The sequence below is a fragment of the Leucoraja erinacea genome, unplaced genomic scaffold, assembly GCF_028641065.1.
Source record: "Leucoraja erinacea ecotype New England unplaced genomic scaffold, Leri_hhj_1 Leri_55S, whole genome shotgun sequence".
Classification (NCBI taxonomy): domain Eukaryota; kingdom Metazoa; phylum Chordata; class Chondrichthyes; order Rajiformes; family Rajidae; genus Leucoraja; species Leucoraja erinaceus.
In genome coordinates, this window is record NW_026576465.1 from 672501 (window position 1) to 689014 (window position 16514).

The window sequence follows — 16514 nt, forward strand, 5'->3', positions numbered from 1 at the left end:
TGTGTCCAGTGTGTTACACCCACAGTTGTGTGACCTGTGTGTGTGCCAGTGTGTTACAGCCACAGTTGTGTGACCTGTGTGTGCTCCTGTGTTACAGCCACAGTTGTGTGACCTGTGTGTTTGCCGTTGTGTTACAGGCGCGGCCGCTTCAAGCGATCCAACAGCGTGACGGCCAGCGTTCAGGCGGACCTGGAGTTGGAGGGTTTCCCCGTTCCCAGCATGGAGGACAAGGGGCAGCAGTTCGGCAACTCGTTCCAGCGACACTCGGAGCCGTGCACGCCCACCCAGTACACGGCGCTCAGGACTGTCCGCACACAGGGGCTGCTCAGCTACCGGGAGGATTACCGCACGCCCCTGGACACATCCGCCTTCCCGCCCCCGGAGCCGTGGCTGGAGTCGGTGCCTCCGCCCGATGCTGGCCGCATGTCGCCCTGCCGCAGGGACGGCCAGTGGTTCATGAAGCTGCTGCACGCCGAGACAAAGAGGATGGAGGGATGGTGCAAGCAGATGGAGAGAGAGGCCGAGGAGAATGACCTGAGTGAGGAAAGTAAGAGCAGATCTGTGTGTGTTTGCCCAGCCAAGGCTACCCACGCCCAATGTCACATCATGCATCACACCGACCAACATGTCCCAGCTACACTAGTCATAGAGTGATACAGTGTGAATACAGGCCCTTCAGCCCAACTTGCCCACACCGCCCAACATGTCCCAGCTACACTAGTCATAGAGTGATACAGTGTGGAAACAGGCCCTTCAGCCCAACTTGCCCACACCGCCCAACATGTCCCAGCTACACTAGTCATAGAGTGATACAGTGTGGAAACAGGCCCTTCAACCCAACCTGCCCATACTGGCCCAACATGTCCCAGCTACACTAGTCCCACCTGCCCACATTTGGTCCATATCCCTCCAAACCTGTCCTGTACTCTGTGTTAGACACACAGAGTGGCTGTTCCCCAGAGTCGGTACATCGAGGGCCAGAGGACATAAGTTTTAGGTGAAGGATGAAAGATTTAATAGGAATCTGAGGGGTAACCTTTTCTCACAAAAGGTTGGTGGGTGTATGGAACGAGCTGCCAGAGGAGGTAGTTGAGGCTGGGACTATCCCAACATTTAAGAAACAGTTAGACAGGTACATGGATAGGACAGGTTTGGAGGTATATGGACCAAGCGCAGGCAGGTGGGACTAGTGTAGATGGGCATGTTGGTGGGTGTGGGCAAGTTGGGCTGAAGGGCTTGTTTCCATGCTGTATCACTCTATGACCAGTGTAGCTGGGACATGTTGGGCCAGTGTGGGCAGGTTGGGCTGAAGGGCCTGTTTCCATGCTGTATCACTCTGTGTATCACTCAACTAAATGATAGGATTAATGTTTGCGGATTTTGTTTCTTGGGCGTTCCCTGTTGTGTTCTCCGCTTCCTGTCCAAAGTCATAAGTGATAGGAGCAGAATTAGGCCATTCGGCCCCCGTCTCTTCTACTCCGCCATTCAATCATGGCTGATCTATCTCTCCCTCCTAACCCCATTCTCATGCCCTCTCCCCATAACCTCTGACACCCGTACTAATCAAGAATCTATCTATCTCTGCCTTAAAAATATCCACTGACTTGGCCTCCACAGCCTTCTGTGGCAAAGAATTCCACAGATTCACCGCCCTCTGACTAAAGGCTAGAGGATGTTTAGTTTGTTATTGACACATGTACTGAGATACATTGAGATGCTTTTTATTGTGTGTTGCCCCTATGGAGTTCCTGGCCGTGTCCTTAGTAGCTGTGTGGACCAGCTAGCCGGAGTATTTGCGGACATCTTTAATCTCTCCCTACTCCATTCTGAGGTACCCACCTGCTTCAAGAAGACCACCATCATCCGAGTGCCGAAGAAAAGCGAGACCTCATGCCTAAACGAGCACCATCCAGTGGCCTTGATATTCCCCCATCATGAAATGTTTTGAGATGTTAGGTATGGAACGCATTAAATCCAGTCTACACAGCAGCCTTGACCCACTGCAGTTCACCTACCACCATAATAGGTCGACGGACAATGCCATCGGCCTAGCCCTACAACACCTGGATAAGAGATACACCTACATCTGACTCCTATTCAAAGTTTACAGCTCTGCCATTAGCACCATTATACCAGCCCAGCTTATCACCAAACTCACGGGTCTTGGTGTCAGCCCTCATCTCTGCAACTGGATCCTCAACTTCCTGTCCAACAGACCCCAATCAGTGAGGATAGGGAACAAACCATCCTCCACGATAATCCTCAACATAGGGTACGTTCTCAGTCCCCTTCGTTGCTCCCCGTACATCCACCACTGCAACCATGTACAAATCTAATTCAATTTTCCCACCATTGTGGGTCAGATATCAAATAATGATGAGACAGAGTAAAGCAAGGAGATTGAGAACCTCATGTCCTGGTGTCCAGGCAACAACCTTTCAATGTCAGCAAGATAAAATTTCTATGTTTCTATAAAGGAGATAGTGAGCAACTTCAGGAAGTCATCCCCCAGTTTGCATTGATGGTGTCGAACTAGAGATAACCATATAACCATATAACAATTACAGCACGGAAACAGGCCATCTCGACCCTTCAAGTCCGTGCCGAACACATAATCTCCCCTAGTCCCATATACCTGCGCTCAGACCATAACCCTCCATTCCCTTCCAATCCATATAACTATCCAATTTATTTTTAAATGATAAAAACGAACCTGCCTCCACCACCTTCACTGGAAGCTCATTCCACACAGCCACCACTCTCTGAGTAAAGAAGTTCCCCCTCATGTTACCCCTAAACTTCAGTCCCTTAATTCTCAAGTCATGTCCCCTTGTTTGAATCTTCGCTACTCTCAGTGGGAAAAGCTTTGTCCACGTCAACTCTGTCTATCCCTCTCATCATTTTAAAAACCTCTATCAAGTCCCCCCTTAACCTTCTGCGCTCCAAAGAATAAAGCCCTAACTTGTTCAACCTTTCTCTGTAACTTAGTTGCTGAAACCCAGGCAACATTCTAGTAAATCTCCTCTGTACTCTCTCTATTTTGTTGACATCCTTCCTATAATTAGGCGACCAAAATTGTACACCATACTCCAGAATTGGCCTCACCAATGCCTTGTACAATTTTAACATTACATCCCAACTTCTATACTCAATGCTCTGATTTATAAAGGCCAGCACACCAAAAGCTTTCTTTACCACCCTGTCTACATGAGATTCCACTTTCAGGGAACTGTGCACAGTTATTCCCAGATCCCTCTGTTCACCTACATTCTTCAATTCCCTACCATTTACCATGTAAGATGGGTGAAAACTTAATTCCTCGGAGTGAATGTCACCAACACCTTCTCCTGGATCACCTATGTTGTAGGGGTGGAAGATTGCAACTTTCACGTGGTCCGCCCTGTTTCAACGAATGCAATCAACCTGGTGTGCACAATCAAATAAGATCATATAGAACAAGTTGTCCTACAACTGTAGGCTGTGCACACCGCGGGCAAGAAGAAGACCCATGTTGAAGCAACAACCAAGAAAGCACACCAACGCATTCACTTCCATAGAAGGTTTGGGAAGTTTGTCATCACCCCTACAACTCTCACCAACTTCTACAGATGCATCGCAGCACGGTTTGGGAACAGCTCCATCCAAGACCACAAGGAATTGCAGTGAATTGTGGACACAACCCAGACCATCACACAAACCAACCTCCCTTCCATTGATTCCATCTACACCTCACGCTGCCTCGGCAAGGCCAGCAGCACAATCAAGGACCAGTCGCACCCTGTCCACTCCCTCTTCTCCCCTCTCCCATCAGGCAAAAGGTACAGAAGTGTGAAAACGCACACCTCCAGATTCAGGGACAGTTTCTTCCCAGCTGTTATCAGGCAACTGAACCATCCTACCACAACCAGAGAGCAGTCCTAGAAACATATAAAATAGGTGCAGGAGGAGGCCATTTGGCCCTTTGAGCCAGCACCGCCATTCAATACGATCATGGCTGATCATCCAGAATCGGTACCCTGTTCCTGTTTTTTCCCCATAATCCCTTGATTTCTTTAACCCCAAGAGCTAAAACTAACTCTCTCTTGAAAACATCCAGCGAATCGGCCTCCATTGCCTTCTGTGGCAGAGAATTCCACAAATTCACAACTCTCTGGGTGAAAACGTTTATATAAGATTAAAACCAATTATTTGCAATTGGCCAGCATGGTGGTGCAGCGGTAGAGTTGCTGCCTCACAGCGCCAGAGACCTGGTTACCATCCTGACTACTGGTGCTGTCTGTATGGAGTTTGCACGTACTTCCTGTGACCGCGTGGGTTTTCTCCTGGTGCTCCGGTTTCCTCCAACACTCCAAAGACGTACAGATTTATGTTTATAGGCTTCTGTAAATTGCAAATTATCCCGTGTGTGTGTGTGTGTGTAGGATAGTGTTAATATGTGGGGGTGATCGCTGGTTCGGCATGGATTCAATGGGCCGAAAGGCCTGTTTCCGCATTGTATCTCTAAACTAAACTAAGCCGTCTACAGTGGAGACAATGGAACAATGAAATTCATACTTTACAGGCTCATTAACTCAATAATACAGATGAATATGCAATAATCTACATTAAATTAACAGTAGATCAGTAAAGCTGAGTAAACACATGATGTATTTTCCACACGTTGGGTCAGGATGGTGATTACAAATCTTCACATCGTATTTGGGGATGGATAATCAAATAAAAACCAGGGCCCAGTGGACGGGAAGACCAAGGATCCACAAACCTGTCTTCATTGATGGGACAGTGATGGAGAGTCAACAACGTCTCGTTCCTGGGCATGCATATCTTATTAATGCCTCTACTTCCTGAGAAGATGGAGTAGTGAGCACTGACTGGTTGCATCACGGCCTGTGTCAGTAACTCAAACGCCCAGGAATGAAGAAGATTAAAGAGAGTGGTGGACACTGCCCGGTCCGTCACATGTACTGACCTCCCCACCATCGAAGGTCCATCACAGGTACTGACCTCCCCACCATCGAAGGTCCATCACAGGTACTGACCTCCCCACCATCGAAGGGGATCTACAGGAGGCGCTGCCTCAAAAAGGCAGCCAGCATCATCAGAGACCCACACCACCCTGGCCACGCTCTCATCTCGCTGCTACCATCGGGAAGAAGGTACAGGAGCCTGAAAACCGTGACCTCCAGGTTCAAGAACAGCTTCTTCCCAGCAACCATCAGGCTCTTGAACACTGCACAACACTGACCTCAGCAACTGTGATCTTCTATGGACCGTGTCGGTGGTTGCACGACCAACTTCAGTTTGCATTCTTGTCTGGTTACTATTTATTAAATAATTGATTGTTATATATTTATCTGTGTATTATTGCGTTTATGGGCCTGTACAGTTGCAGCAAGTAACAATTGCTGGCATATATGACGATTAAACATTGCATATTCCCTTGCCCATTGACAATATTGCATATCGGGCCAATAGATCTGTAGATGATGTAGTCAACCTGGGCCTGCACTTCATCCTACAGCACCTAGACCGCCAGGGGACCTATGCGAGGATTTAGTTTGTTGATTTTAGCTCTGCATTCAGCATCATTGTACCAGAGCTACTACACTCCAAACTTTCCGAGTTGACTGTGCCTGAACCCCTCTGTAAGTGGATCATCAACTTCCTGACAGACAGGAAGCAGCATGTGAGGCTGGGAAAGCACATCTCCGACCCGCAAACACTCAGCATAGGAGCACCGCAAGGCTGCGCACTCTCTCCTCTCCTCTACTCTCGCTACACCAATGACTGCACCTCCACAGACTCCTCTGTCAAGCTTCTCAAGTTTGCGGACGACACAACCCTGATTGGACTGATCCAGGATGGGGAGGAATCTGTCTACAGACAGGAAGTGTCACAGCTGGCGTCCTGGTGCCATCGCAACAACCTAGAGCTCAATGCTCTAAAGGCAGTGGAATATATTGTAGATTTTAGGAGAGCTCCCCCTCCCCTCACCCCACTCACCATCAACAACACCACAGTCACATCTGTGGAGTCTTTTCAGTTCCTGGGAACCATCATCTCCAAGGACCTTAAGTGGGGGGCGACCATCGACTCCACAGTCAAAAAGGCCCAACAGAGGATGTACTTCCTGCGGCAGCTGAGGAAGCACAATCTGCCACAGGCAATGATGGTCCAATTCTACACGGCCATCGTAGAGTCTGTCCTCACCTTCTCCATCATGGTCTGGTTTGGCTCAGCCACCAAGCACGACATCTGGAGGCTGCAGCGAATCGTCCGATCAGCAGAGAAGGTTATTGGCTGTAACCTTCCCTCCATTGATGAACTGTACACTGCAAGGGCCAGGAAGCGAGCGGGCAAGATCATCTCTGACCCCTCTCACCCTGGCCACAAACTCTTTGAATCACTTCCCTCTGGAAGGCGACTCCGGACTGTCAAAGCTGCCACAGCCGGACATAAAAACTGTTTTTATCCACGAGTAGTTGCTCTACTCAACAGCCAAAAATCTGTAGCCTCCCTTTGATCTGGTATTTTGTTGGTTCACATGCTTGATCAATGGTGTTTTATCATTAATGTTTTATTATTATTAATGTTTAGTGTTTTCTGAGTCATTCGTAACTGTCTCTGTATGTCATGTTGTTACTTGTGGGTGGAGCACCAAGGCAAATTCCTTGTATGTGAATACTTGGCCAATAAATTACTTACGTACTATTGGTGAAAGTCCAATCCAACAACGTACACAAATCAAAATTCACTGCCCTACGCTTCTTGTAGATGGAGTGCAAATCCTGTCAAATAATTTGAACTCACTAAAGAATAAGGAGAGTTGCCTTCAGTGAAGAATGCTGTGGTGGATGTTTGTGTTAAATATTATTGTGTATTGTGTGTGCTTTTTAAGTGTATCGCTGCTGGCAAATTCATTTCACTGCACCTTCGGGTGCATGTGACAAATAAAATTGACTTTGACTTTGACTTCATTCAGTTGCGTTCTGAGAAACACAGCAGTCCTTTGTTCCCTAGTTTGTGGTCTGTGTGTTTTCCTCACTGTGACAGGACAATGGACTGATTCAACATGGATAGGATGTAACTCACAAGGCTCCGCCTCTTGCCATGATTCATCTAATCCACATGATTAAGTTAGTCCACAATTAAGAAAGGCGTGCAGTTCATTGTGGAAGGCGTGCCTTTTTAATGAGCCATGCACGTGGACATCGTCCATCAGTTTAGTTTAGAGATACAGCACGGAAACAGGCCCTTTGGCCCCGCGCCCACCCGCGATCCCCGCACACTAACACTATCCTACACACACTGGGGACAATTTACATTTATACCAACCCAATTAATCTACAAACTTGCACGTCTTTGTAATGTAGGAGGAAACCGGAGCACCCGGAGAAAACCCACGTGGTCCCGGGAAAAAGGTACAAACTCTGTACAGACAGCACCCGTAGTTGGGATCGAACCCGGGTCTCTGGCGCTGTGAAACAATAATACTTGCTTCCACAAGTCGACAAGAAATGCTGGAGAAATCCACCCGCTCAGTTTCTCCAGCATTTTTTTGTCTACTTTCGATTTTTCCAGCTTCTGCAGTTCCTTCTTAAACATACTTACTTACACGGCTGAATCGTGTGAACTGAGAACAATAATTGCCAGGAAACGAATGGAAGTTTGTTTGAAGGCTTATGTGAGATTAGCAACCAGGCAGAGGAATATTTCACAGCAAGTGTGTTGATAAATGCAACAAACAACATGTGTTCAGTCACATTTCCTTCCTCTCTTGTCACCTGTCGCCTCTTCCCCACAAAGGGTTAAATACTCTGTGCTGCAGATTTTCCCACACCCTTGGTTCCACATCCTTCCTGGATTATCCGTGTTGCCGGACCAGCAGAGGTTTGGGCCTCTGACAGGAGTCCACCAGTACCGCAACGTTCCCCTGGGGGGTTGAGATACCGGCCGGCAAAGTCGGCCGTGGAAGTCGGCGATGGGAACGGATCTGCCGGGTCTGGCCGGGCCGGAGTTCCAGAGCCCCGGCCGCAAGGGGCAGATTCCACCCGCCGATCGGCCGCGGAAGTCGGCGATGGGAACGGATCTGCCGGGTCCGGCCGGGCCGGAGTTCCAGAGCCCCGGCCGCAGGGGGCAGATTCCACCCGCCGATCGGCTGCGGAAGCGATGGGAACGGATCTGCCGGGTCCGGCCGGGCCGGAGTTCCAGAGCCCCGGCCGCAGGGGGCAGATTCCACCCGCCGATCGGCCGCGGAAGTCCCAATGAGGTGGAGATCGGCCGCCTCACCCGGCCTGGGGGACACATTCACGGGGAGGATTTCAGGTTCGCTCTCATAATTTTGTCAAGAGTCAAGTCAGGTGAAGAGAGTTTTATTGTCATGTGTCCCAGATAGGACAATGAAATTCTTGCTTTGCTGCAGCACGACACAATATGTAAACATAATACAGAACAGGAGATACAAGTTCAGTGTGTCTATATACCATAGACCATAAATATACACAATAAATAAACAGATAAATGGTGTTATTGTTCAGAGTCTGTTTGTTGTTGTGTTTAATAGCCTGATGGCTGTGGGGAAGAGCTGTTTCTAAACCTGGATGTTGCAGTCTTCAGGCTCCTGTACCTTCTTCCTGATGGTAGCGGTGTGATGAGTGTGTGGTCAGGACGGTGTGGGTCCTCGATGATACTGCCAGCCTTTTTGAGGCAGTGACTGCGATAAATCCCCTCGATGGTGGGGAGGTCAGAGCCGATGATGGACTGGGCAGTGGTCACAACTTTCTGCATTCTTTTCCGCTCCAGGGCGTTCAAGTTGCCGAACCAAGCCACGATGCAACCGGTCAGCATGCTCTCTACTGTGCACCTGTAGAAGTTCGAGAGAGTCCTCCTTGACAAACCCACTCTCCGTAATCTTCTCAGGAAGTAGAGGCGCTGATGTGCTTTCTTCTCACCCGCCGATCGGCAGCAGAAGTCCCGATGAGATGGAGATTAGCTGCCTCACCCGGCCTTGGGGACACATTCACGGGGGGGACTTCCAGTGAGCGCTTGTGATTCTGTCCGGATTAAAGGAAGTGTTGGGCCACTAGTGGCCGGAGTATCGGTGGTGGAGCTTGGAGCTGTAACTCGGGCTAGGAGTTCAGTGTGAATATTTCCCTGTGGATTGATGGGATGGTACGAGGGTGTTTGTTACAACCGAGGGAATAGTCACGGACAACACTTCAAACTGATTAAACCCAGAGCTGGGGGAGTGCAGTGTATTAATCTATCGTGCTTTGTCTTCTCCTCAGCCTTGGGGAAAATTCGCAGTGCCGTTGGTAGTGCCCAGCTCCTGATGTCCCAGAAATTCCAACAGTTTTACTGGCTCTGCCAACAGAATCTGGTAAGTCTCTTCCCTTGTCCCTGCTACATGTTAGTGATTGTGCTACATGTTAGTGAATGTGCTACATGTTAGTGAATGTGCTACATGTTAGTGAATGTGCTACATGTTAGTGAATGTACTACATGTTAGTGAATGTGCTACATGTTAGTGAATGTGCTACATGTTAGTGAATGTGCTACATGTTAGTGAATGTGCTACATGTTAGTGAATGTGCTACATGTTAGTGAATGTACTACATGTTAGTGAATGTGCTACATGTTTGTGAATGTGCTACATGTTAGTGAATGTGCTACATGTTAGCAGATGTGCTACATGTTAGCAGATGTGCTACATTCTTCTCAATATCTCTGTGCTACATGTTTGTAGATGAATGGTCTGAATATCAGGTGTTCCCTGGATCAGAGCTCTATGTCAGAGCGTTCTTGCAGCCACTGCTTCTGCCCGTTACATTGCTTAGTTTTAGCTTGGTTTTAGTTTATTGTCACGTGTGTTGAGCTGCAGTGATAATCTTTTATATTGCATGATATCCAGTCAGCAGGAAGACTATACATGATTACAATCGAGCGGTCCACAGTCGATAGATACCTGATAACATTTAGTGCAAGATAAAGTCCAGTAATGTCCCATTGAAGATAGTCCAAGGGTCTCCAATGAGGTAGATAGTAGTTCAGCACCGCTCTCTGGTTGTGGTAGGATGGTTCAGTTGCCTGATGCTATGAGAATGCAGGGTGACTTGGACAAGTTGGGGGAGTGGGCAGATGCATGGCAGATGCAGTTTAATGCGGATTGGCTGCATCTGAAGTATTGTGTGTAGTTCTGGTCGACCCCATTATAGGAAGCGTGTGGAGGCTTTGGAGAGGAGCTTTACCAGAACGACGCCTGGATTACAGTGTTTCTGATGCAGAGGGAGGTTGGATAGACTCGGGTTGTTTTCTCTGGCACATTGGAAATTAGAGAGGTGTATAAAATAATGAGAGGCATTGACAGACAGACAGTCGGACGCTTTACCCCAGGGTGCACAATGTCCAACACTAGTAAGGTGAGAGAAGGGAAGTTTAATGGAGATATACTTTTCTACACAGAGGGTGGTGGAGACCTGTAACACATTGCCAGGGGTGGTGGTGGAGGCAGATATGACAGTGGTGTTTAAGGCGATTGTAGTGGAGGGAATGGAGGGATGTGGATCACGTGCAGGCAGAGGGGATAGTTCGGCACAAGCATTGTGGGCCGAAGGGCCAGCCAGTTCCTGTGCTGTACTATTCTATGTACTCAATATAAATATTTCCCCCTCTCACCTTAAACCCATGTCCTCTGGTTCTTGACTCCCCAGCTCTGGGTACAAGACTCTGTGCACTCACTCTATCTGTTCCCCTATGAGAGAGAGAAGGGCAGAAGCTGTACAGGTGTAGACTATAAACAATAGGTGTAGGAGTAGGCCATTCGGCCCTTTGAGCCAGCACCACTTCGAGCCAGCACGAGACATTCTCTGACTTGGTACCTGACTTTCTAGTTCTGGGTCCTGTAGTTTAGTTTAGAGATACACTGCGGAAACAGGCCCTTCGGCCCACCGAGTCTGTGCCAACCAGCGATCCCCGCACACTAACACTATCCTACACCCACTAGGGACAATTTACATTTATACCAAGCCAATTAACCAACAAACCTGCACGTCTTTGGAGTGTGGGAGGAAACCGGAGCACCCGGAGAAAACCCACGCAGGTCACGGGGAAAAGGTACAAAGTCCGTACAGACAGCGCCCGTAGTCAGGATGGAACCCGGGTCTCTGAAGTAGTGAGGCAGCAGCTCTACCCGCTGCGCCACCGTGCCACCTTTATTTTGACAGCGGCAGAGCAGTAGCACTGTCGTTGAAAAACTGAAATCCTCATTCTCTCTCCCCGCTCCCTATTCTCAAACACACCCAAGATTGCAAGAAGATTATATGGTGACAGCATTAATCATCTTCACTGATAAACACCCACAGAAACTGTTCAGCTTCATTTAAAAATTCATCACCACATTTATCAACATAATCAAAGGACAGATTAAAACACCGCTTCATATTTCCTGCAGTTTTGTGAATTATTGTTTCCCATCTCCAGATGTCAACAGATGATGAGAATGTTTCAGTTGTGTTTTGAAGATGTTTTGTTTAGTTTGGCCAGAGGATCTGGGATGACGGAGGAACTGAAGGAAATCCACATTAGACAGGAAATGGTGTTGGGTTGACTGATGGGACTGAAGGCTGATAAATCCCCAGGGCCTGATGGTCTACATCCCAGGGTACTTCAGGAAGTGGCTCTAGAAATCATGGATGCATTGGTGATCATTTTCCAAGACTCAGGATCAGTTCTTGTGGATTGGAGGGTAGCTAATGTTATCCCACTTTTTAAGAAAGGCGGGAGAGAGAAAACAGGATATTACAGGCCAGTTAGCCTGACATCAGTGGTGGGGAAGATGCTGGAGTCGATAATAAAAGATGAAATAGCAGCACATTTGGATAGCAGTAACAGGATCGGTCCGAGTCAGCATGGATTTACGAAGGGGAAATCGTGCTTGACTATTCTTCTGGAATATTTTGAGGATGTAACTAGGAAAATGGACAAGGGAGAGCTAGTGGATGTAGTGCACCTGGACTTTCAGAAAGCATTTAATAAGGTCCCACATTAATGGGCAAAATGAGGGCACGTGGTATTGGGGGTAGAGTACTGACATGGATAGAGAAGTGGTTGGCAGACAGGAAACAAAGAGTAGGGATTAACGGGTCACTTTCAGAATGGCAGGCAGTGACTAGTGGGGTACCGCAAGGCTTGGTGCTGGGACCGCAGCTGTTTACAATATACTGTGGGTCTGTGTGGGTCTGTGTGGGTCTGTGTGGGGCAGTGGGTCTGTGGGTCTGTGGGGCAGTGGGTCTGTGTGGGTCTGTGTGGGTCTGTGTGGGTCTGTGTGGGTCTGTGTGGGTCTGTGTGGGTCTGTGGGGCAGTGGGTCTGTGTGGGTCTATGGGTCTGTGGGTCTGTGTGGGTCTGTGGGGGCAGTGGGGCAGTGGGGCAGTGAGGGGTGTGGGTCTGTGTGGGTCTGTGGGTCTGTGAGTCTGTGGGGCAGTGGGTCTGTGGGTCTGTGTGGGTCTGTGGGTCTGTGTGGGTCTGTGTGGGTCTGTGGGTCTGTGGGGCAGTGGGTCTGTGTGGGTCTGTGGGTCTGTGGGTCTGTGGGTCTGTGGTGTGTGTGTCTGTGTGTCTGTGTGTCTGTGTGTCTGTGGGTCTGTGGGTCTCTGGGTCTGTGGGTCTGTGGGTCTGTGGTCTGTGTGGGTCTGTGGGGCAGTGGGTCTGTGTGGGTCTGTGAGTCTGTGGGGCAGTGGGTGTGTCTGGGTCTGTGTGGGTCTGTGGGGCAGTGGGTCTGTGTGGGTCTGTGTGGGTCTGTGGGGCAGTGGGGCAGTGGGGCAGTGGGTCTGTGTGGGTCTGTGGGTCTGTGGGGTCTGTGGTGGGTCTGTGGGTCTGTGGGTCTGTGGGTCTGTGGGTCTGTGGGGCAGTGGGCTATGCTGGGTACAGCCCTCTAACGGTGTTGCTCTTTGCCGCAGGACCCCAGCGCCATGCCGCGCCCCACATCCCAGGACCTGGCCGGCTTCTGGGACCTGCTGCAGCTGTCCATCGAGGACGTCAGCATGAAGTTTGACGAGCTGCACCAGCTCAAAGCCAACGACTGGAAACCCATCGAACCGCCCGACAAACAGGTCAGTCTGCAAGTGTGTGGGGAAACTGCAGATGCTGCTTTACACCAATGATGGACACAAACCCAGCGGGTCAGGCAGGCAGGCAGCATCTCTGGAGAGAAGGAATAGGTGACGTTTTGGCTTGAGTAAGCCATTTAGAACAGAGACGAGGAAACTGGTGAGTCTGTGGAATTCTCTGCCTCAGAGGGCGGTGGAGGCAGGTTCTCTGGATGCTTTCAAGAGAGAACTAGATAGGGCTCTTAAAGATAGCGGAGTCAGGGGGTATGGGGAGAAGGCAGGAACGGGGTACTGATTGGGGATGATCAGCCATGATCACATTGAATGGCGGTGCTGGCTCGAAGGGCCGAATGGCCTCCTACTGCACCTATTGTCTATTGTCTATTGAGACCCTGACGTGTGAAGAGGGGATCTCAACCCGAAACATCACCCGTTCCTTCTCTCCAGAGATGCTGCCTGTCCCACTGAGTTACTCCGGCATTTTGTGTCTTTCAGTCTACAAATGGGTTTGTCCATGGATACAGCACGGAACAAGGCCCTTCGGCCCACCGAGCCCGCACTGACCCGCGATCAGCCGCTCACACTCGTTCTATGTTATCCCACTTTCTCATCCACTCCCGACACACTAGTGACAGAGCCCAATTATCCTGCAAACCTGTACATCTTTGGAGTGTGGGAGGAAACCGGTGCACCCGGAGGAAACCCACGCAGTGACAGGGAGAACGTGCAAACTCCACACAGACAGCACCCAAGGTCAGGATTGAACCCAGGTCTCTGGTGCTGTGAGGCAGCAACTCTACCGCTGGGCAATCCTGAACACAATTGAACACAATATTCCAAATGTGGCTTTGCCAACATCTTATATAAGTGTAACATAGCTTCCAAACTTCTATACTCAATACTCTGACTGATGAAGGCCAATGTACCAAAAGCCTTCTTGACCACCTTGTCTGTGACTCGACCTTCAAGGAACCATGCACCTGTACTCCTAGATCCCTCTGCTCTACAACACTCCCCAGAGGCCGACCATTCACTGTGTAGGTCCTGCCCATGTTAGACGTCCCAATGTGCAACACCTCACACTTATCTATATTCTTCAGCCCACTTGCTCAACCGATCAAGAACCTGCTGCAATTTGTTGACCAGTATAGTAGAGATACAGCGTGGCCCACTGACCCTGTTAAAGTTTGATTTGCTTCAAACAGAAATTAGTTACACAGTAACGTCTTTATTTCACCAGATGGGATGTGGGAGTTAACTCTTACAGTATGTAAAATACACACTACAGAGTCTCTCTTTCTCCACACTCAGAGGTAATGTTCAATCAGATATATTTATACCCTAATAATCAGCAATTATTTATCTTACAGAGCATTGTGCAGCCTCTTGCCTTGTCCATGTATGGTTAAAATCAGAGGATTGACAGGTTCTTCCGATAGAGGAAAGGTTAGCCCAGATATGGTTATGCTGAGGGAGCTATTTTTTTGCAGATTCAAGCACTCTTGTTTTTTTTTACCTTGTTGATTAAGTGTCTGTACATTACAACCTGTAGAGTAGAGGGTAAGAACCGAGTTGTCTGAACATCTCTCTGACTGTTTATATCATCGAGCAAAATATCTAGTGTTCTTGTGCTGAAATCTCGCTTGTGTAATAGAAGAAGGGCAAAACCTTCATGATCTCGCTAGTGTGTACATTACAGGACAAGCCACCTGCAGAAATGTTTGTGCAGAGATCTCACAAGTGTAATATGAGGAAGGTTGAGCATTCATTTTGTAACTTCTAAATCATTAAACTCTTCCGTGCCGACCAGCGATTACCCACTCACACTAGTTCTATATAACCATATAACCATATAACAATTACAGCATGGAAACAGGCCATCTCGGCCCTACAAGTCCATGCCGAACAAATTTTTTTCCCCTTAGTCCCACCTGCCTGCACTCGTACCATAACCCTCCATTCCCTTCTCATCCATATGCCTATCCAATTTATTTTTAAATGATACCAATGAACCTGCCTCCACCACTTCCACTGGGAGCTCATTCCACACCGCCACCACTCTCTGCGTAAAGAAGTTCCCCCTCATATTACCCCTAAACTTCTGTCCCTTAATTCTGAAGTCATGTCCTCTTGTTTGAATCTTCTCTATTCTCAAAGGGAAAAGCTTGTCCACATCAACTCTGTCTATCCCTCTCATCATTTTAAAGACCTCTATCAGGTCCCCCCTTAACCTTCTGCGCTCCAGAGAATAAAGACCTAACTTATTCAACCTATCTCTGTAACTTAGTTGTTGAAACCCAGGCAACATTCTAGTATTATCCCACTTTGAATGAGGCCAATTGTCCTACAAACCCCCACGTCTTTGGGATGTGGGAGGAAACCGGAGCACCCCATGCGGTCGCAGGGAGAACGTGCAAACTCCACACAGACGGCAGTCGAGGTCAGGATGGAAGCCTGGCCTCTGGCGCTGTGAGGCAGCAGCTCTACCCGCTGCTGCACAACTAGGTTTGTAAATTGGCCAACTTGACTTTGTGTTGTTGCTGCTACTAATCACTGCCCTTGTGATTATTCAGGAGGAGAGGAAGATCCCGCCCCCAGTACCAAAGAAGCCGGTGAAGGGGAAGGTGGCCATCGTGAGGGAGAAGTCTCTCGACCTGCCCGACCGGCAGCGCCAGGAGGCACGCAAGCGGCTGATGGCCGCTAAACGGGCAGCTTCCTTCCGACAGAACTCTGCAACCGAGCGAGCGGACAGCATCGAGATCTACATCCCCGAGGCCCAGACACGGCTGTGAGCAGCGGCTCTCCTCACCCCCTCACTCCCTCCTGCACCCCACACACTCCCCACACACACACACTCACACACACATGCGCACACTCACCCACACTCCCCACACACTCCTCACACACTCACACACTCCCCACACACTCCACACACACACTCACCCACACACTCCTCCACACACTTACACACACACTCACCCACACACACCCACTCACCACACACACTCACACACTCACCCACACACTCACTCTCTCTCACACACACTCTCTCACACACTCCCACACACTCACACACACACACACACTCGCACACTCACCACACACGCACGCACACACGCCCCACACACTCACACACTCACCCACACACTCACACACACTCACTCTCACACACACACTCACCCACACACTCACACACACACTCACACACACCCACACACACACACACACACACCCACACACACACCCACACACACACACACACACACTCACACACACTCATACACACACTCACACACACCACTCACACACACACACACTCACACACACACTCACACACACACTCACACACACACACACACACACACACACACACACACACACACACACACACACACACACACACACACACACAC

The 16514-nt window shown here is 49.2% G+C and overlaps 1 protein-coding gene across 1 annotated transcript in view; it reads left to right on the forward strand.

The window, feature by feature from the left end:
* dlgap2a (discs, large (Drosophila) homolog-associated protein 2a) overlaps positions 1 to 15950 on the forward strand; it is an 88723-nt gene extending 72773 nt beyond the window's left edge. The window contains exons 9-12 of the mRNA XM_055630873.1: positions 138 to 547; positions 9288 to 9379; positions 12952 to 13104; positions 15675 to 15950. Of these exons, the coding sequence (XP_055486848.1) occupies positions 138 to 547; positions 9288 to 9379; positions 12952 to 13104; positions 15675 to 15893 (874 nt within the window). The 3' untranslated portion in view covers positions 15894 to 15950. The remainder of the gene's footprint in view (positions 1 to 137; positions 548 to 9287; positions 9380 to 12951; positions 13105 to 15674) is intronic.
* Positions 15951 to 16514: the final 564 nt, after the last annotated feature.